Source organism: Saccostrea echinata, unplaced genomic scaffold, assembly GCF_033153115.1.
Source record: "Saccostrea echinata isolate AGI-Se365-2 ecotype Australia unplaced genomic scaffold, CSIRO_AGI_Sech_v1 ptg000030l, whole genome shotgun sequence".
NCBI lineage: Eukaryota > Metazoa > Mollusca > Bivalvia > Ostreida > Ostreidae > Saccostrea > Saccostrea echinata.
Window position 1 is genome coordinate 35,228,056 of NW_026889779.1, and position 22,144 is coordinate 35,250,199.

Here is a 22,144-nt window from a genome sequence, read left to right on the forward strand (position 1 = left end):
TTATAACCTCTCTCTCTCTCTCTCTCTCTCTCTCTCTCTCTCTCTCTCTATATATATATATATATATATGTGGCTCTGAGATCCTTCACCAGCGATGGCCCTGAATAAAGTGCTTTACCATCTCAAGCTAAAATGGAAAATATGTATCATACAAATGCATATCGTGATGACTGACCATGAAGTTTGTTAAATTGACTTGAGACAAAAGTATTCTGTGGGTGCATGACAAAGACTTATATAGTCAAAGGGGGCTGGGAGATCTTTGTGGCGCCACTGTTTTGGTCATAACAGTAAATCCATTCCGAAAATGTAGGAAAATTATATGAAATATCCTTTTTCCCTTTGTCAAATGTCTTCGCAACTAGTTAAACTGAAAAAAACAATTCCCCTACTGTGTCCTACTTCTTTGTCGGAGTTTTGTCATTGTCCAATTTTAATAGGGGTGAGGGAATTGTCAGCGGCGGATCCATGAATTTCATAACGGGGGGGGGGTGCAGTAGAAGGCAAGGAGGGGGTTCTGGAGGCTGCATTGAAGTCCCCACTGGTTCCAGGGCAAAGCCCTGGTGTGGATTCGGAGGCTTCGTCCCCGGAAGCTGAGAAATCTTACAAATAAGAGGCGTTTTTTCCTTGATTTTAGGATAATGGATATATCAGTTCTATATACATGTAAAAAAAAAAATCAAAGAAGGGGGTGCATGGTGTTGCGCTGGATCCGCCTTCGATTGTCGACAATTGAATTGGAAGTCACATTTACTTGGTTAAACCTCTGACTCTTTTATCAAGTTTGTAACTACGCCACGTATATAATGATATTCCAATCCCGACCCTGTCCTTTAACTGTTTAAAGAGGTGTAAATTCTTTATTTACTTTTAATTTTTCTCATAATAAAAACAAGAGGTCCAGAGGCCACAATGCTCACCTGAGTCACTTTCGCCCTTCTGTTCTGTATCAGATTTTTACCCAATATACGTGTATTCCTATGTAAAATTTTGTTATTTAAAATCTACACTACATCAGAAAGCTTTCTCCTAAATTTCATATTATCTTGTCCAGTGGTTCTTGAGAAGATTTTTCCTATATATTTCAATGTAAAACTTTAATGCCCTATTGTAGGCCCACCCTACCCACAGGGGGCATGATTTGAATAATTTAAAATCTACACTACCTAAGGAAGCTTCAACAAATTTCATCTCTTCTTGTCCAATGCTTCTTGAGAAGATTTTTCCTATTTATTTCAATGTACAAGAGGCCCATGGGCCACAACGCTCACCTGAATAACTTTGGCCTTGCAGTTTTTCACCTGTCCCCCCTCCACCTTGCAGTACTTATTGTGGCCCCGCCATACCCCCAGGGGTCATGATTTAAACAATTAGAATCTACACTACCCCAGGATGCTTCTACATAAGTTTCAACTTCTCTGGCCCAGTGGTTCTTCAGAAGAAGATTTTTTAAAGATTTTTACTACATATTTCAATGTAAAACTTGGATTCCCTATTGTGGCCCTGCCCTACCCCCAGGGGTCATGATTTTAACAATTGAGAATCTACACTACCCCAGGATGCTTCCACATAAGTTTCATCTTTTCTGTCCCAGTGGTTCTTGAGAAGAAAATTTTTAAATGAACCCACCTTTTGTCTTTCCTTGATTATCTCCCCTTTGAAGGGGACTTGGCCCTTCATTTTAACAATTTAAACTCCCCTTCACCCAAGGATGCTTTGTATTAAGTTTGGTTAAAATTGGTCCAGTGGTTCTTGAGAAAAAGTTGAAAATGTGAAAAGTTTACAGACGGACGGACAGATGGACGACGGACAACGGGTGATCAGAAAAGCTCGCTTTCAGCTCAGGTGAGCTAAAAACTTTGATTCCCTATTGTGGTTCCACCCTACCACCGGGACCATGATGTGAACGATTCACAATCTACACTATCTCAGGAAGCTTTCACCTAAATTTCAGCTTTTCTGGTCCAGTGGTTCTTGAGATTTTCCTACATATTTCAAAGTAAAATTTTGATCCCCTATTGTGGGCCCACCCTACCCCCAGGGGACATAATTTGAATTATTTAAAATCTACACTACCTATGGAAGCTTCAACAAATTTCAGGTTTTCTGGTCCAGTGGTTCTTGTGAAGAAAGTTTTTAAAGATTTTTTTTGCATATATATTTCATTGTAGAACTTTGATTCTTCATTGTGGTCCCATCCTACCCCTGGAGACCATATGAAGAATTTAGAATCTATATTACCTCAGGAAGCTTCCACATAAGTTACAGCTTTATGGGTGATCAGTAAAGCTAACGAGCTCAGGTGAGCTAAATACAATTGGTTTTAGCTAGTATGATTGCAATCATGAAAAAATATAAAACAATGTTTTAATAAATTATACATTTATTTAGACACAATACTTTACTACAGTTATGAATACATGTGTTACTTTGCCTTTCCTAAATCTGAATAAAGGAAGACAAAAAACTCGAGAAAAAACAAAAACATTAACAAAAAACCACAGAACATATGTACCCCTGCTTTGTGAAATCAAATAAGAATTTAGCATTTGCCTGTTGTTAAGTGGGATATAAAAGTAAATTCATAATGATTTACATGTACAATTTTTTTTTACATTCATTTTATGTTTCTGACAGAAGTTGAAAATTACATGAGGAGTATTTCTTGTTAAAGTTATCATAATACATGTAATAAGATAATTCCAGGATTCCCTGTTTATATGGTGCACACTAAACTCTCATTTGACAGTAAAGACAACAATCCAAATTTACTTTGTACTTAAGGGCAGACGATACATTCCTCAATAATATATAATTTTTTTCTATGAATTTGTCATTGAAGTATTGCTACTTTAATATGTTTACTTGCAAAAAATTGAGGCACCTTACCAGGCATTTGTGCAAGATACCAGAGGATGATGTTTCCTATATAATCCTTTTGGAAAAACTGAATATGCCAATATTACAATTTTTAGTGTTTCAGTTTTTTTAAAGACAATTAGAAACCTGTTTAGCAATCAGAAAGTATTTAAAATTTTGAATATTTTCCATACAGTATGCAGATATACAACACAGATATTTGAGGAACGTATCATCTGACCTTAATCATGAATATTTTCACACTTTTATTAAAAAAAAAATTACCATTTGCCTAAAGTAATAATAATTGTTATTTCAGAGTTTTATTTTTTTTTCAATAATTTTTTGTATATAAGCTATCTGTGTATGTCTTGAATTTTCTATTAAAATTAAGATCAGTTCATGTCCATTCACAACTTTAATTAATATTAATTGGTCTGATTATGAGAGTCATCTGTTCTGAATAAAAGCAGTGAACATGATAAAAACAAATACTTTCAAGTACCGTACAATTCAACATCTTATAAATATTCTTTTGATTTTTCACAAATTGTACAATTTCTTTTATTGCACTAGTTCTTAAACACATGAAAAACAGCTGATGAAAAACTGCAGTGAAAACAAGAGTAAATTAATTGAATGATTGCAACCAACAGTATTGCAAAAGAATATTTACTGAAAAAATAAATGAATATGATTATAGTTGAGATAAGAATCAATCAACAAAAAAAATCTTTATGAAATGGAAAAACTTTATAAACATTCCTTGTACAAAAGATTAGTGCATGTGCTTCAGCTTATTCTACGGTACAAACCAGCACAATTTACAAACAAAAATATTTTTTACCAAAGAAGATGGGCAAACAAGCTGAGAAAAATGCCTATGGTTCAACAAATAAGAAAGTGAAAAATTAAACTCAATTATAACCCAATTTTGTTTGATATTTCAGTTAACATTAATTTATACTTTATGTAAAATCTTCCCAATTTGCAACAATCTCACAAGTGTGGTTATTCATCTATGAAATAGCATTCACTCACCAAAGAGCCCCAGCTAGGGCAAAAATGATGAAAAATGATAATTTCTTCATATCATATTTTTTCTATATAAGTGGGTCTTTGCTCCTTTTTTTGAAAGTATATTCAAAGTAGGTTCAAATTTCAGGAATTTTTTTTTCTTCGATTGCCACAATATGCCTTAAATGTACTTTCAATACTCGGGGGAAAATTTCCCCAGAAAATTGGTGACTGTGTACATATGGTTAATTAATACCATACAGCAAAAAATACTTCTACAGTACTTAATACTCAAATTGAATTTGATTTTTATACATTTGAAGCTATAGGCATTTTGCATGCCTTGTTTGCCCATCTTCTTTTGGGAAACCTTGAACAGTTTTTACGACAATGGCAAGTTAATATACAAGTATGTGTACTTCAAAATCATATTACCACTTCAATTCTGAGTGCTTCTTGTTATTAATACTGAGTATACTATGGGACAATTGTACACATGTGAACATATGAATCTATCTAGTTTAATTCATAATGTGCTTTAAATAACTATAGGCAACTTCTTTTACATACCTCAATAATTATGTGGCTAAGTTGCCAAACCTAAAAGTTTTGTACACACATGTATATATTTAATGCACAGGTAAACAATACATGATTCTTTTCATGTAAATACATATATTTCACAAAAATATTTTACAGTTCACTGATAAATACCCAGGTATGTAAACATGTCTTGATATTATTAAAGCATCACAAAACAATATTGAGGTCAATTATCATAAAAACTTGGCAACAAATGATTGATATGAACTGATGACCTATATGATGTAATAAAAGACACTGTTTGAGACTTAGTACATGTACATAACATTGTTCGAAATAGTTTGTATGCTTCAATCAATGAGATTTATTCATATAAGAGAGAAAAAGCCAATGTATTAAACTATACACAAGAATGTTTTGCAACCTATTTCTCCTATTTCACAACAATTCAAAAAAAAAACATATTTATATTTACAATATTCAAAATAATATATCCATATGATATACATCTTTACCTGTAAATACATGAGTTAATCTGATTTTTTTTTCTAAAATGGGAGAAAGAATCAACAGAAAAAGTGCACTGTATCGAAGATTTTGAGAGTGAAACATGATATATCTCTATACATTCAACAAATTCATATACTGGTATATTGTCAGTTGACCCTTTATGTATAGGTTTTATCACGAAACGACATAAAACAGAGTTTTTCTTTACTTTGATCAAAATGAAGTGATCAAACACAGAAACCAAAGTTGATGAGATTCTCTGATTATCCCCCCCCCCCAAAAAAATGATAAAAATAAAGGGTCTCAATGCTAACAACACAGTAATCAAGCATAAAAACACCATGGAAGAAATAGAAACAGTACAGTATCATTGTATCTGCAATCAATTTGTGCACAAAATTAAAAAAAAAAAAGGTTATAACAAAGTTGAACACCAATTCATAAAACATTCAGAAAACAATGCAGATAAAACTAGTCATCGCTTTTTAGCTGATATGTATTTTTCTGATCTATGAGGGTAACATTATAAAAATTTGTTAAAAAGCAATATTAAATCATTATTCTAAACAATATTAATTTTTTTTTACTTGTACAAGATTGTATATAAATACATTTAAAGCATACAAATTGAGACAAACATCACAACTCATTCAAAATTAGATCTACACTTAGTACACTAGAATAATACCCCCACCAAGATGCACTGAAAACATGCACATCTGAAAATTTCATGTAAAGAAATCTGTAATATCAATCCCCAAACATAACATCATTGCCACTGTATGCAGCCTTCAACTTCTCTGTTTATTCAGTAAACAGAAATGACACCTGGTATATCTTTTTAAGTCATATATGGCATATTTTTGATAAGTTCAGACTAACTAAATTAATAGGACTTTCCTATAAATTACACAATTTAAATCAATCACGTTTCATAGATATTAAAAATTTAAAACAATAACCGATTTATTTACTGACTCCGCATTTAAATATCAGACACAGTTTACAGTCAATTGAACTATAGAAACGTGGGGTTATTCAAGTTCAACATCGGTGAAAATTTTAATTTGAACATAAATAATAAATATCATGTTCATCTACACTCAATCTCATTTTTTTTTTAGCTCAGATATGCCATAGCTTTAATCATAGCAATGTTTGAAACAATCTTCTGCATTTGCATGGACAATTCATTAAAACTACTGGGTATTCTAGATGACCTTTTCCAAGTGGCCTTAGTTCAGTGTTATGTCAAATCCACAGCTCAAGAGCATTTCTGGGTCAAGTATGAGCTCCTAATGGTTTTCCATTACAAAAAAGGCCTGAATGGGAATTTTAAACTTCAGAAAACTTTATGTTGTCCAAAATGTCTTTAATTTTAAAGTCAAGATACACTTTCTGCCAGAATGAGCTTCTAATTTTCTAAATTAATTAGTTAAGTCTTGGACATGAATGTTAATGACAATTGTTGAGGAAAATGACATATCCTCATGTCATAAGCAGACTCTTGGGGAAAGTGAGGATTTAAAGGTTCAAAAGTTAATTTTGTTTCTTGGGCATGTTGGGGGGGGGGGGGGGCAAAAATGATAATGGTATAGAAATAGATGCAACATAAAATGGATGAATAATCAGTAAAACTGTACAAGTATAAATTGCTCTCTCAAAACATGGAATGTCAATCAAGTTGGCACAGAGTGACATGTATACATAACAACCTAGTTAAACAACTTTACATATAGAACACTCATTCCTGACCTCTTAGCACAGAAATGTGAGTGAAAGCAGTCTCAAAAAACAATGCAACATCAGACAGATATTCTTCTGTACCAAGAGCAATTTTGACATGTGAGTTGTGCACAAAAAGCCTTGCTGCAGCTTTGTCATCAGCTAATCCCATCCATGACACATTCCTTGTTTCTAGGATCTGTTGGTTGTTGTAGGGATTCTGCATTACATCAATAAACATCGTCCTCATCACTGTCATTGTTTTCGGGATCAGTGGGATCTAGGGATCTGAGACTGGCAGACATTGTGTTAATTCCACTCTGGCTACTTCTTTTTAACCTACATGTAAATCAGAGATATTTTGATGAATTGAACAGTCATCTATTTTGCTTAAAATAATAAAATTTTGCTACAATTACGGGTAACAAAATTTATGGGTGAAATTTAGAAGTAATGTTGAAAAAAAAAAAAATACATGAAAATGTACATGTTGTCCTATTTTCAAAGTTGATTTTTTTAAATTAAATAATATTCTAGTATGTTTCACTAGGATGTTTTCTTTTCTGATATTTTGCACTAGAATGTACATAGTACATGTATATCTTTCTAAAAAAGAAACATTTTTCTTATTGTGTGATCATTAGGTCTTTCCACCTTTCTGTGGAAAGACCTATTGAAATTGTTCTGTTTATTATTATTATTTTTCCTAGACACTCTGACCTTTTGAGTGCGGAAGGATTCATCCATCCCTTTAAGTAGTTATTGCCCCTGAAAGTTTTTGAAGTTTACGAATAATGAAAAATTTTCAAAACGATAAGTCGTAGAGACATGAAACCAACTGCATTAGATTCCTTAACCTTAGACATTGAAGTTTATGTCAAGGTCAAAGGTCAAGGTCATTCCAAATTTGAGAAATTAAGCTCTTGTTATAGCTCTTTTGTCTTTCAACATATACTGTATATCTTTGCATCTTTAAGATGTACTCCTAAAACTATTTCAAATATTTCAATCTTATCCCCTAAGCTTAACCTCTCAAAAAGTTATTGCTCCTTGTGCAAAAAACCTTGTTAAGGCTACTCCTCAGACACCGTAAACCGTAGAAACACAAAACCTTCACTAATGTCTTCAGGGTCTTTAGACACAACTTCAGTCTTTCAGTGCAAAAGGATCTGATGACCCCTTATATGAGTTATCACCCTTTAACGTCTTTGCGATTACTATTAACCCTAATAACTTTAAATGTATAAGTCATAGAGACATGGGGTCAATTGCAATGTGACCCTTGATCTTTGACCTTGAAAATTTAATGAAGGTCAAAGGTCAAGGTCATTTAAAATTATTTGAAATTTTCATTTTTTCCCTATCTTTCAAGCCATTTCTGAATTCTTTTTTGCATAAAAATTAACTTTAGAGAGTAAAATATAGAAAATTGAAGAAATTTAAAGAAGGTGGAAAGACCTCTAATTGTTCGAGAACAATTAGTCTACTAGTTATAATTGCAATATAATAACTTTAGAATATCACACATATCACTTAAATTTATTTCATTAATGTAATGACAATTCACCTGCTCTGCGTGTGATTGAGTTGGACTTGTAAATTTTCAATCTGTTCTTGCAGTTCATCATTGGTGCGCTGTACTTTTCGATAGAGATTTGCCTGGTTATCAGCCTGAAACATTATGAAATTTTTGAATACTGGTACAAGTATCTCCAAGAATCATTTGAAAATAAGTTTCGAATTTTTTACTCAAGTTTAAGTGTGCAAGTATGTGAGTGAAAGTTTTCCCATGTTAACACAGATACATACTGATTATGTAAATATCATTACACATGTATACATGTATTTTACATTGTTATTGTGAACAACATATTTATATATCAAAGTACATTTCAAGTTTGTTTAAATATCATTTTTTTTTCAAAAACATTTTATGTAGTTAAAATGTTTTAAGAATCAACAGGAAATCCATACCTCATCCTCAGCGTTTGCCAGGTCTTTCTTCAGTTCTTCGATCCGAGTCCTGAGTTTTTTGACCTCCATTTCGTACTGCTCAGCTCTCCGGCGGGAATGATCCAAATCTGTTTGTCTTTCCTGGAAAGTCTTCTTCAGTTTGGCATGTACATGACGGAGGTCATTTAATTCCTGAAAGGTTTTGTTAAAAAAAAACAAAAAACAAAAAAAAAACAACAAAAAACGGATGAAAATTCTTATGCAATGTTTAAATAAAATGGAGTTCTGAAAAAAAAAATAATTCTGATATATAGAGGTAATGGTCTTTGTTATGCTTTCACATGCTGGTAATTTACATGTACTTAAAGATTCTTCTTGTGGTTTCCTTTACATCAAGTTGTAATTTACAGGTAACAGTTATTGTGGTGGTTTCGTTTACCGTAACTTACAGAAAATGATCCTTGCAGCAAAGACAATTATATCAACTAATTTTAGTTTGTTTGTTTGTTTGGGCAGTTGGTTTTAAATTCGATTTTGATTCTGAACTCTCTGCATTTTGGTAAATCCCATTTTTTGTTACCTTTGTTTTGTCATTAAGATCCTGCTGTAGGCCTCTCATGTCCGAGTCTACAACTGCAGACGTCTGTTGTTTCTTGCTTTCTAGCTGCTCTTCTAAGTCACGGATCTGCACTCTACACTTCTTATTTTCCCTCTCCAAAGCTAGTTTCTCTGTTTCTAGTCTCTCCCTCTTCCCCCACTCATCAGCATTTTCTCTCTGAAGTCTCTCAAGCTGCAGAAGAAACACATATATCTGATATACAGTTCATCTTTTTTGTTTAAAAAAGAAGAGAGAAGACAGATTTCAAATTTCTGTCAATGAATTTGGTCCTAGGAAATTGCTGAAAAGCAATTAATTGCTAAAAGGTTAACTAAAGTCATTTCACTAATGAAATTGAAATTAAAAAAATATATATATTTTTTTCATTATCATCCCCACCAATCCCTCTCAAAGCATCCTTCCCAATCATTTTTATTTTGATTTAAAAAGGGAATAAAACATATAGAAAACAAAATGTGTTTGTGAAACACTATGACCCCGATATTAACACAATTCTGGAGTGGGACGTAGACAACAGTGCAATAGTAATGGCCAATGTTAAAGTTTTTCAAATGTAGGTCAAAGGTCATAGCTGAGGTCACATGATCAAAAATTTCTGAACCAATAGAAAGGTCTTGTCATAATGAACACTCATGTCAAATATTAAAGCCTTACCCTTGACAGCACAATAGTTATGGGCTAGGTTTAAGTTGAAAACAGACAGACAAACAGACAGACAAGACAAAAACAATATACCCCAGGGATCTTTCGATCCGGGGGCATAAAAAAAAAGAGCCAGAATAATATATAATCTATATTAAATGAGTATTGTAGAAATAAAATTTGTATAATTAAAAACAGAAGAACCTTGGTTTGTGGATTTGTGTTAGCTTTAATGTCCAGAATAATTTTAGCAATTTGTACAAAAACAATGGAATAAATTATATTTTCAATAAAGAAAGAAAACTATGAAGTAAAGTTCACCCATCCTCACATTTTTTTGTCAATTAGCATGAGAATCTACAAATTATTTTATGTGGACTAACTTTACCAGTATTCAGAATTTATATTTGATCTAATATAGTATAACCTACCTCTTTTCGGACTTCATTGAGTTTTTTGTCCACTACAGATTTATTACTAATCTCCTCATCAACATCTTTGATAAGTTGATCAATTTCCCCTCTGTGATCCTCTTTCAGCTTGGATATCTATGGAGGACAAGCATAGATTCAAAATGATTTTATTTTTCAAAGGTTGCTATAATATACATATGTCTAAGAGATCTCTTCAGTGACACATATTGTTATCAAATCATAAATTTCAGCATAACTCCTACTATTCTTAAATAAAAAGTTATGTTATTGGTATATTTTTTTATTCTCTAATCTTACATTTCTTATGCAAATGGCTCCTATGCAAATACAATTTATTACTTAACAATGTCATTTAAATGCATACTTATTTCCTTGTACATGTATACATACCTCAAGCAAAACATCCTGCTTTGATCTTTTGGCTTCCTCATATTTCTGTTTCATTGTGCTAAGATCCATTTGTAGTTTTTCTATGGTCTTCATCAGTGATGTTTTGTCTCTGTATAAAACAGTGGAACTTGCTAAATGTTGCAATTTTATAGTAAACTAATAAATTCAACTGATCATTAAAAAAATAACTCTCACCCTCTCTCAGCAAGAAGTGTTTTCTGTGCTTCATCCAGTTTAAGTTCAAACAAAGTCACTTTTTCCTCAGCTAAGCTTCCCTCAACTTCTTGACTCACATTATTCACATTTGCTGTCTGCACTTTAACATCTTTTTCCTCGAAAGTCTTTTCTTTCTCAGCAGATTTACAAAGATTATTTTCCAACTCTTTTTTCACACTGTCACTTGTACCTACAGGGGAATCTTTCTTCAGTTTGACATTCTCGGCTTGAATTTCCTGCTTCTCTCTCTTAAGAACTGTGCATTCTTTTACAAGCTGTTCCAGTTTAGCACGAAGTTGACGGTTTTCCTCCCTGGCTTTGTTTCGCTCGTTCCTGACCTTGCTCCACTTCTCCCGCCAATTTGCAGTGCAGTCTGACCACCATCTCATTGTCTTCTCCATCTGCGATACTCGACCCCTGGCCTCCTCCAGCTCTCGCTGACGAATCTCATCTCTGTCATCCCAGTCATTGTCCATATTGGACAATTGTGACACTGGTGTATGACTGCCGTCTCTCATGAGGGAGGGAGAAGGTGCCATAGGCAGCTGGGGGGATGCACCTGTGGCTCTCACATAGGAGACATCCCCTTTGGAAGAACCAGGTTTCATTTTCTGGCTCATAGTTTTTGTCTCTAAGATGATTTACAAAGTCATGCTGTAGAAGAGCATATCACCTCATTGTCTGTGTCACAGTCAGATAATCTAAAGATAGAACAAAATTAAGTTTCCTATATTTAAAGAATATCCTACATTAAATGCATGATTAACAATATATGTTAGCTGTGCTCACCCTAATTTATTGATAAAATAATATCATCTTATTGACCCAGATTAATGATGGAATTCATAATTAGGGGGTCAAAAATGTAAAAATTATGGGTAAATTGGGAGAGTGGGCACTAGGCAGGTCTGTAAGTTTACAAGTACCTTACATAAATGATTCCAAGGAATACAGGGTCTGAGAAGCAGTGTATTTCATTCATGCAGTATTACATATGGGGCTTTCAAGAATGTGAACATTAATTTTTCACAAATTTGATTTATTTCAATTTTTGAAGTTTAAATCCAGGACACAATTTTTGCTCCCTATTAAGAAAAATCCAGTCAAAGAAAAAAGTTGGAAACTCAGACTGTCTGCAGTACATTTATTTTCCGAGTGCCAAATTAAACTATGACACATGCATAATATTATTCAAATGACACTCCTATAGACACTACTGTAAAGAACATTCAATTTTATAAATTCAAAACTGCATGTTACTTATATAAGTAAAAAAAAAGTTGTAAATTTGATAAATTAGTAATAAAAAATTAACTATCTTAATTTATTTAGTTATTTTCATTATACAGTGAAATGCAAGACAACTTTTTGTATTTGAAAAAGGTCATTGTGAATTTTCTCCTCTAGGAAAGGACTATATTCTGTAATGACCAATATCTGCCCCCAATACCAAACTTTGAAGTCTCTATGTATGTTCTTACCTACAGATTCCAAAGAATTGCCCATTTTCATTAGCCATCATGATGTCATATGTAAGATATGACATCAAGAAGATGAAGTAAACTCTACATTTCAATGAATTTGAGAGACAAAAGTGTATTTTACATGAATATTTTGATTAAAAGTCATAGAGCGCAGGTCTGTTCCAACTCAATCTTTTGATATGTGTAAGGCCACAATTAAAAAATTGTTGGTTTGGCATTGCCAAATGAGTCTTTAAACAGTTGGGTTGGTAGGTAAAATAAATCCTTTCAGATGTCTCTGGTCGAGCCTCTTTATTGTAAACCACTCATTAATTACCTTGATACATTTTAAGACTTTAGATGGGATACAAATTTCCGGTTGGGGTTATAAACGAAGGATAAAACCAGAGACCTCGGAATGGAATACTCAGAAGTCTCTGGTTTTATCCTACCCCCAACCGGAAGTTGTATCCCATCTAAAGTCTTCATATGTATCGAGGTAATTTTTGAGGAATAAATGAGTGGTTTACAATAAAGAGGCTCAACCAGAGACGTCTGAAAGGATTTATTTGACAAAAAAAAGTCTCTCGAAGCGAACGATATAATTTTAAAATATGTTAATGATTGATAAATGAACAAAATATGAGCTTGAAGTGGGGGTGCCTGAAATTGAGTTAGGTACCTTGTGGAAAAATAAGAAGGGGTGCCCCGTATACGAAACAAGTGCCTGTGGCTGTGCCCCCCTAACTGAAATTGCTTCCTACGGGCCTGTATATTCCTGTGCTTAGACGTAGTAAATTATTCTAACTTCAATCATCCTAATGGTTTACCATCAGAAAATGTGTAACACATCTTTCCAAACAGAAACTTTTACTTGGTTAACTTAACCGTTAAGTTAACTTTAACATCACATGATCGATTCTATGTCTGTTGAATTATTAAAGACGGCATATACTCCAATACGGCAATACAAAATTTCAAAAAAATAAAATTATTCTAGTCTAATTGCAGGCGAAAATAACCATTTTTAAAAAGAAGTCCACTTTTCATACCACATGCGTTCCATAAACATAAAATGTAGGTAATAAATATCTTCTATGGATATAACTAATAAATATCTTCTATGGATATAACTAAGAGAGAAGACTAACATTTAACAGAGACATATAAAAACCATAAAAAATGGTTTTTATATGTCTCTGCATTTAAGTAAGAAGTATTTATTATCATACCATCCTCTTAAGTCGATTCTATTTCAAGTTTATCCTTTCAAATTTTTTACCTCCACAGGAGTGTCTTTTTCTATCATTTTTACCAAAAATTGTTTTGGCATCATTGTGTAATTTTAAAATTGTTTCTTTTACTTCGCTTATACTCATTACAGGAAACGTTGTTTTGATTAAGATTAATGGTGAGGTAGCGACACAGATCGCTGCTCAATTAAAAATGCCCGGTGACCAAAAGTTAGTTACATTGCAAGGGAAAAAAGTCTTTGAGACATTTGGAAGATGCAGATTTTCTGAAATGGTATCCCATATCTTGATCATCAATCACCAGTATGAATTCAAGAAATTCATATATTTGAACAGATGTACATGGAGCTTGAATGTCATAATTATCATGATTATTGAACTAGGAATACGACGGGGGGGGGGGGGGGGGCTTAAATTTTTAACTCAGAATGATTTTTACACGTATATATCTTTATTGTAATGTTTTTAATTAAAATTTGAATAAGATATTACTTACGTTAAACGTGTAAGCTTAAGCAAGATATTATTTTTTATACCTTATCTCTACATTGGAACTAAATATTTTTTCTTTCTTTTTTTTTATCAATATTATAATTACGTTTGTAAATTAATCAATGGGAACAACTCAGGATTTTTTTTTTAAAATTATTATTTAACTTTGTTAAAACTTATAACTGGAGGCATTTGGATCCCCCCTTGGGAGCCCTGTTAACATTTGGTTTATTTTGATTTTCTAGGCCACGTAAGTAGAACGTTTGACCAGTTTACAAACATGACTGACAACAGAATCGAAAGAATAAAATCTCACATTACAGAGCATCCTGACTTTCCGACACCTGGGGTCTTGTTTCGGTAAGATGCTTTTTGAAAAAAATACTTATGTATAGGCGTAATATTAGAGTAAACATAAGCATGGCTTTGAGTTCATAGTAAGGTGTACCATTTCCGTAATAAACATAAAAAAGAAAATATTTATGTTCATGTGACTTTTATTGAAAAACCATTAAAATGTCCATTACATTGACGATATTTAGAACGTCTAGCGCAATACCCGTACTGAGGAGTGTAATAAAATCAATAAAATCTCAATTTTTTCTGCTCTTGCGGGTGGACGGGGTGCAGGAACGTTTACCTTCTCGATGCTCTTCCCGTTTCTCCATATTCCACTTTCTCTTCATGTCTTTCCCATCCTCTTCTATCTTCCCACCCTCCTTCTTCTCCTGTCTCCATGCCCCATCCCCCCCCCCTTCATCCGCTATTGCATACATGTACTTCCCTTGTACATTACCCAATTCCTTTTTGCGACGGTGCGATCTAGCGCGTTCACGTTAAAGGGATGACGCGATGATACGATGGCGTTGACAGTGACATGAAAGAGCATTGCTTCATGTCGTCATCGTGTCATCGCGTCAGTATCATTGTGCCTGAACATCAGCGTATAATCAAACTAACGTTATCGCTCTGGACATCGTGTCATCGTACATGTTCTCTGATCATCTGCATAGGCGTCGGAACCGGGGTGGGGGATGCTAGGGGGCTTAGCCCCTTTTTTTGAAAAGATAGGCATCATATAGACATTGAAATTTGGGGCTTAGCCCCCAAACGTGTATTTGTTGGTTTAGCCCCCCCCCCCCCCCCCACACACTTTCAATTTGCTTCCGACGTCTATGACCAGAGTTTCATTTGAACTTCTTTTCAGTCGAAAAATGATTAGTGGCCAGTAGAATTAGCCGTTTTTTTTTTTGTTTTTTGGTTAAATCAACCTGTTTTATGGATAGTGCAAGAATAAAATTATACTGGCAGGCGCGTAGTTGCATAAACGCAAAACTTAAGACAAAATGGTAATTACCAGAGCTCGATCGCCATATTGCAATGGACAGTATTTCAGTAATCTTTTCTGCTGGTTTTGTTATGGGTTTGCATGCAAATGATGCAACATGTTATTTTGTTTGGGTTTTGCAGATTTAACTGTGTAATTTTTACACATCTGACATTTAACACTTTGAATGTTTCAAAAGAATTTTTCAAACAATTATTTCAAATTTGTATGTACTTTTTGCAGACCCAAAGGAACGTGTGGGAGGGGGGTGTACCCTCCGAATATGCATGTACATACAACAGAAAACAAAGCTGATTTATAGTTATGCCTGACGACGCCTTATGATTTTTTTTAAAAATTGCTTTTCAAGGATTTTTTTAAGGTTGTGCCAACCCCACTCCTTTGAAATTGCTTCCTATGTACCTGTGTTTTATAACGTGTGCTTAAAAATTAAAAAAAAAAAATAGCCCCCATTTTCGCTTTGGAGAAAAAGTACAAATATCACCTATAGTTTTCGACTTTTATTCCTTTTTTTCCCTTATTATTATCTTTTAAGACTACATGTATTCTTGTGACACTTTCAGATGGTCTCATATGAATCCCCATTCAATAAGTAAAAAAAATATTATATATACATACATTTTAAAGGCAAATAACTTAAAAGAAAATTAATGTATATATATCTTCAGAGACATTTTCCCAGTATTACGAAACCCGGGTGCGTTTAATGATCTTATGGATGCTATGGTGGAGTATGTGAAGGAGAAGGCACCTGGTGTGGAGATCGTAGTGGGACTGGAAGCCAGGGGATTTCTTTTCGGACCCATCATTGCTCAAAGACTTAACTGCAGTTTTGCACCAGTCCGGAAGAAGGGTAAATTGCCCGGGAAGATGGAAAGTGTTTCTTATACCAAAGAATATGGAACGGTAATTATACAGTCGTTCATTATAAAAATGAAATTATAGATGGCAAGCGGCCAGCAAACATGATGAAATTACTTTTTCTACGGTGGCTGGTATAGGACATGGTACGACTTTTTTTTTTATAATTAATTCAAGGCCACGAGATAAAATTCGTGGCCAAGAAATAAAAATTCGTGGAAACGAAATAAAATTCGTGGCCACGATTTTTTCTATAGTATGTGTGTGTTAATTAAGTAAATATGAAACGGACTCAGCACTGTCCAATGTGTGCGTTACACTGCAATTAAAAAGCCATAAACAAACTGCAACAACAAATTTGTTTTTCTTGGTGTATTAAAATATCATACGTACAATATTTACTTATCTCAACATATATAGCTCTTGAATTCCACCCAGGCAAAAAGGTTTTTTTTTTTTTTTTTTTTTTTTTTTTTTTTTGTTGTTTGGAAAAAATGCATAATCCGCGTATTTAGCGTCACAATTATTTTACATCATAATGCTTTGGCGTCAAAGGCGCCAAAGTATCATGACGTCATAATAACTTAGTTGTGCATAGCGCGATTTTGTTGACAAGAAAACAAAAATGGGTCTCTTCCAAAGCTGTTTGCGGAACAATAAAGTTGGCATTCTGTCCGACGAAGAGGAAGCCGCCTACAAAAAAATACAGGAGGTCAACAAAGAAATGGCGCATGATCAAGAGAAGAATGACATTCAAACTCTCCCAGAGATGATGTTTTGTGTAACACCGATTAAAGCCCATGGGGATACTAGTCATGATCATGATGATAATGACCTTTCTCCAGATGCCATTGAAAAGACTGAGTTGATGAACTCCACCTACAAATCAAGTGTGCCCACGTTACCTCCCCTCGTTGGACAAGTGAAGACAATCCTGGTTCTGGATCTTGAAGACGAGAACGCTTACGTTCAATGGGAAGGTAATACTAAATACGATTAAATCAGTCTTCACTGACCAATTTCATAAACTTTCCAATTCTTTGTTATATTAAATTTATTTTTCTTTTTTTTTTCACAGAAGAAAGTGAGAGAATTCTTGTGGAGAAAGGTTTTCTTAAGAAGGATAAAAATAAGTTGACGGAACAAAGAAGAAAACAGCTTCTCCGAAGAAATTCTAGACAGACAGTCAATTAAAAGAACCCAAGACATTTTGTGAACAGAAGAGAAGCTGCTGTTGTCTACAATAGGAAGTTTGAACACTTCCATAATTTATTTATCTGATTTCCGTCGTGAATATCTTGGTCGAAAGAGGAACATTTATAGGCTCTTTAATTTGCAGTTTATACTTTATTTGACTTGTGTTTTTTCTTGCTCCTATACATATTTATAGGTGAAATTTTTCAGATGTGCGTAATGAAGACAGATCTGTGGCTCATTGCTACATGTAACTATTTATATATTCAATGGATTTAAACAACTTTGGCTTTTAAGGAATCTATATTCCTCAAAAAAGGGTACTGATTCCCTTTCAAAATCATAAATGGTAAATTTCCATTTAGATATCTGATATTCTGTTGTACCTTCTTTTTGAAATTCTGAAATGTATAATAAAAAAAAACTTTATGTTCATAATTTTGCACTTGTTGGGCTTATTATTTCTTTGAAGTGAGAGGCTATGCTGCACATGTATAAGGTTTATAATTCATTGTCACATACATGTACTTCATTTACATAGAGATGTATCAGCTACATGCATACACATTATAACATTCACCCATTTCATGATGTGAAGTGATTTTAATGGGGGCGGGGGGGGGGGGTAAATATAAATCTCGGAACAGAAAGAGAGTAAGTTATTAAAGAAATTTCCGTTATCTCATCTCAAACCAGCTAGTTCAAAAAGGGACAATGCAGAAGAAATGATTTGTAAGAATTTAATCAACTCAGACTCTATACACGACTTAATCTTCATCTTCAGTCATTTTTTTTCCAAATATGTTTATCAGTAACAATTAAACGTTAAAAATGACAAAACAACCGACCTGTCAGTGTTCGACTGTCAGTTGTGATATTAGTACTCGCCTATTTGGAACTAATGAATTTCAACTGAAAAATCCACATATATAGATTAAAATTTTGTTATGCTCATTTGGGCTTTGATTCGGTAATGAATTTGTTTATTTCTTTTCTATAATAATAATGAATATAAATGTGTGTTAGTTCCTCTCATTATCTCTGTAACTCTCATCAATCTAACAAGGATTTTTATATTAATCCAAGCTTTGTTTTTATGTAGGACGTCTTTGAGGTCCAGAAAGAAGCATTTAAGCCAGGACAGTCTGTTGTAATTGTTGACGATCTCTTAGCAACAGGAGGTATGTTTTAGTTTTCTGTTCATAAAAATGCAGCTTTATGAAATAAAATTGAGACTGGCGTTCATTTTTATAACCTCGCCTCCAAGACGCACTCGTTGCTTTTTCCGACAAGGAAAAGTACGATAAAAAATTAAGTTACCACAGTCCCTCCTTCGAAGGTGACTATTTCTCCCTTTAACAGGCCCGTAGGAACCGCTCCCCCCTTTCCAATAATTTTGCCTGTTTATGCAATTAAATAGATAACGATGTTAATGTGCGGTTATGCCCCCCCCTTCAAAGATAATGAAATTACTTCCTACGGACCTGTAATCATGCTTATGTTGTCGGTGTCATTGCATCCATTCTTTACATTAAAATCCCGAATATTACTGATGATATGTATTGAAAGAATATTGGCAAATGTAAATGTATACATTTAACATATTTTTTAGGCACAATGAAAGCAGCATGTGAATTAATTGAAAAAGTCGGCGCCAAAGTGATACTGTGCCTGGTGGTAATAGAACTGACGGATTTGAATGGACAAGGAAAATTGTCCCAGCCGTGTTCCTCTCTTATTAAATACTAATGCATATACTTATAGCAAGAAAAAACAGTATTTAATACCAACTGTGTATTAGTTGTATACGATAGTGTTACTGATCTGACGCAACGAATCCACTTTTTGTGCCTTGGTGGCCTACAATATGAGGAATAATTGAACATTTGCAACTTGTTTGTATAAGAGTTACCAAATGGTGTCTTTTCTGCATTTTTTTTAAAACAGAAAAATTGTGAAAAAGTGTACTTAGAAAAACAAAACACGAACTACTGTGAAATGAGGTTTCACTATACAAGTGTTCTACTGTTATCAAATGATCCATGACAAATTATAATAAAATCTGAGCAACACAAAATTATTGCGTTCGATTTTTGTTTAATCGATTTTTATCGACGGAAACGCACACATGTAGAGGAGCAAGCTCATATACCCCTGCTCCCTCCTCGCTAGACAATGCTACACAAATGCTATGCATTATAAAGCAAGTAACCACTCTTCACTTTTCCAGATGCTTGTGAAATGTATGCCACCCAAGACACAAATTAGAATTCCCTGTGAATATGCACATCTACACAGTATGTCCATATCAACTACAATGTTACATGGAATTATGTTGAGCAGTTTTAGAGGAGCTGTGCCTACAAACTATTTCGGAAGTACCTAGTATATCTGATCTATGCTAAAAAGGAGGCGTAACTCCCAGAAAAGAAATTAAATAAGAATTTCCCGCGAATATGCACATCTAAGTCATCTACATAGTATGTTAAACTACAATGTTACGTGGAATTCTGTTCAGCAGTTTCAGAGGAGTTGCAATGACAAACTGTCTGAGCAGTATATTTAATTTTGGTCTTCCTTCTAAGTTAAAAAGGGGTAAAATCCCTAGAGAAAAATAATCAGAATTTCCTGTGAATATGCACACCTAAACAGTGTATCCTTATTAACGATAAAGTTTCATGAAGTTCTATTCAGCCGTGTCAGAGAAGTTGCTCTGATAAGAACAGGACAGACAGAGGCCAGACTTTTCGAAGTTTAAAAGGGGTATAACTCAGAAAAAAATGAATCAGAATTTCCTGGAAGACTACACAGTATGTCTTTATTAAGAAATTCTATTCAATGGCCTCAGAGGAGCTGAGATGACAAGAGCAGGACCGACGGAGGCCAAACTTTTAAGTTCAAAAGGGGTATAACTTCCAGTAAAAAAAAAAAAAAAAGAGTCTGAATTTCCTGCAAATTTGCACATCTACACAGCATGTCTTATTTCTTCATCCGGTGATGTGCCTTGCTCCAATTTTGGGCATTTCCGTACACATGAACTGAATTGCACTTATTAACTAAAAAGTTTATGAAATTTGATTTGTTCAGCATTTTAAAAAAAGGAGTTGCATGACAAAATTTTTCAGAAGTACACTGTATAATTTAGTCCAAACTTTGAATTTAAATGGCTGAACTCCCAGAAAAAAAATTGAATCAGAATTTTCATCTACATTTTATGTCCATATTAACAACAAGGTTTCTTGAAATTCTGTGGTTTCGAGAGGAGCTGAGCTGATATGAACATGACAGAGTGAGACTGATCGACAGAAAGGTAAAAATAAATATATCCTCTACAACTTGTTGCATGGGGTATTAAAACATCAAAGCTTTATTCTAAATGTATGTTCAAGTTTTTCCAAGAGCAGAAAACAAAAATTTATGTCAATATGCCAAGATTGTTATAAAGGTGAAGAATAATAAATTCAGCATTTTTTAGTGACTGAATGTAAAATCATGATGTTTCACAAATCATCAGGTTTTTTGAGGCCTTGGATAAACCCTTTCTAGTTATTCTAACTCGTCCAACAAATCACTTTTAACAATGATGCTTAGGGCCAATACTAGAGGGAGCTTATACATGTTCTGCTTAGAATATATGTAATTGATAACTGCACAATGAGCATTCTTGATTTTTTCCCCACTGCAAAAGAGGATGAGGATTTGGATTTCATTCAAAAGTGTAAATTAGTGGTTAAATTATCATCACCCCAGGGCTGCCCAATTAGAATTGAAATAGCAGGGAACATTAAATAAGTAGAAGGGGGTTTGAGGTTCCTCCCCTAACAGGGGGTTGAGGGGGAATATCAGAATATACCAGGAGGTTACTTCATTTTTGGCAGAAAAATTCGGGGCCCCCAGGTCTTAGGGACAACCCTGTCATCTCTTAGTTGTAGGGGTATAAAGTATGCCTCAGTTTAGTACAACACAAACATAGGTAATCAAAGATTACGAAGCTCACCTCGACGAATGTTTATCTTTAAGTAAGGCAAATTTCACATCATATTCTTTTTTTAGTTAGTGTACATCCCAAGATCAATATCCATGCAAGTTTGATTTAAGTACGGCTTACAGTTACTTGGAAATAGACCTATTCAAAAAACGTTTATCCTGTTTACTAATCAAGAAAATTTTGGTCAGTTCCAACATCCAAAGTAAGTCTGGAAGTTTTCATCCTTAGATGCACCATCTATGCAAGTTTAATCATAACAGGCCATAATGTTATATAGCTACTCCAAAAAAATTATCCTGGTCACTCATCTGGAAAATGTAGGTCAGATTCAGAATCCAAAGCAAGTCTAGAAGTGACCATCCCTAGCTACATCATCCATGCTAATTTGGTTGAAATATGGCTAAAATTCACTCATGTGGAAAATCTAGGTCGAATCCAGCATCCGAAGCAGGTTGGTTAGCGTACATCCCAAGATGCATCATCCATGCAAGTTTGGTCGAGGTAGGGCTTATAGTTACTTGGAAATGGACCTGCTCCAAAAACTTTAATCTGGTCACTCAACGGGAAAATGTAGGTCAAATCCAGCATCCGAAGCAAGTGTGATAGTGTCCATCCCTAGATGCATCATCCATGCAAG

The 22,144-nt window shown here is 34.0% G+C and overlaps 3 protein-coding genes and 1 long non-coding RNA gene across 4 annotated transcripts; 2 read left to right on the plus strand and 2 right to left on the minus strand.

The window, feature by feature from the left end:
* Positions 1–2,365: 2,365 nt before the first annotated feature.
* Positions 2,366–5,202, minus strand: LOC133197777 (uncharacterized). The gene is made up of 2 exons (XR_009722446.1): positions 3,101–5,202; positions 2,366–2,778 (listed from the first exon to the last, which is right to left on the minus strand). It is a non-coding gene; the product is annotated as an uncharacterized LOC133197777 (long non-coding RNA).
* Positions 5,203–5,205: 3 nt separating this feature from the next.
* LOC133197776 (coiled-coil domain-containing protein 102A-like) lies at positions 5,206–13,689 on the minus strand. The gene is made up of 8 exons (XM_061333983.1): positions 13,604–13,689; positions 10,888–11,609; positions 10,693–10,801; positions 10,300–10,416; positions 9,188–9,397; positions 8,629–8,799; positions 8,222–8,325; positions 5,206–6,993 (listed from the first exon to the last, which is right to left on the minus strand). The coding sequence occupies exons 2-8, from the start codon at positions 11,526–11,528 to the stop codon at positions 6,885–6,887; spliced, it is 1,461 nt and encodes a 486-aa protein (XP_061189967.1). The 5' UTR covers positions 11,529–11,609; positions 13,604–13,689; the 3' UTR covers positions 5,206–6,884.
* Positions 13,690–14,355: 666 nt separating this feature from the next.
* On the plus strand, positions 14,356–19,596 carry LOC133196773 (adenine phosphoribosyltransferase-like). The gene is made up of 4 exons (XM_061332633.1): positions 14,356–14,476; positions 16,133–16,370; positions 18,622–18,700; positions 19,132–19,596. Exons 1-4 carry the CDS (start codon positions 14,397–14,399, stop codon positions 19,266–19,268), a joined length of 534 nt encoding a protein of 177 aa, XP_061188617.1. The 5' UTR covers positions 14,356–14,396; the 3' UTR covers positions 19,269–19,596.
* Positions 16,926–17,900, plus strand: LOC133196772 (uncharacterized). The gene is made up of 2 exons (XM_061332632.1): positions 16,926–17,305; positions 17,404–17,900. The coding sequence occupies exons 1-2, from the start codon at positions 16,951–16,953 to the stop codon at positions 17,517–17,519; spliced, it is 471 nt and encodes a 156-aa protein (XP_061188616.1). The 5' UTR covers positions 16,926–16,950; the 3' UTR covers positions 17,520–17,900.
* Positions 19,597–22,144: the final 2,548 nt, after the last annotated feature.

What these genes read in the sequence shown, in the direction of transcription:
- LOC133196772 (XM_061332632.1), top strand. Translation starts at nt 16,951, where the DNA reads ATGGGTCTCTTCCAAAGCTGTTTGCGGAACAATAAAGTTGGCATTCTG. An exon ending in CGCTTACGTTCAATGGGAAG is followed by an intron (nt 17,306 to 17,403) that starts GTAATACTAAAT and finishes TTTTTTTCACAG; the next exon opens with AAGAAAGTGAGAGAATTCTT.
- LOC133196773 (XM_061332633.1), top strand. Translation starts at nt 14,397, where the DNA reads ATGACTGACAACAGAATCGAAAGAATAAAATCTCACATTACAGAGCAT. An exon ending in ATACCAAAGAATATGGAACG is followed by an intron (nt 16,371 to 18,621) that starts GTAATTATACAG and finishes GTTTTTATGTAG; the next exon opens with GACGTCTTTGAGGTCCAGAA. An exon ending in CGATCTCTTAGCAACAGGAG is followed by an intron (nt 18,701 to 19,131) that starts GTATGTTTTAGT and finishes CATATTTTTTAG; the next exon opens with GCACAATGAAAGCAGCATGT.
- LOC133197776 (XM_061333983.1), bottom strand. Translation starts at nt 11,528, where the DNA reads ATGAGCCAGAAAATGAAACCTGGTTCTTCCAAAGGGGATGTCTCCTAT. An exon ending in ACACTTCTTGCTGAGAGAGG is followed by an intron (nt 10,802 to 10,887) that starts GTGAGAGTTATT and finishes TGTTTTATACAG; the next exon opens with AGACAAAACATCACTGATGA. An exon ending in TGGCAAACGCTGAGGATGAG is followed by an intron (nt 8,326 to 8,628) that starts GTATGGATTTCC and finishes ATAATGTTTCAG; the next exon opens with GCTGATAACCAGGCAAATCT.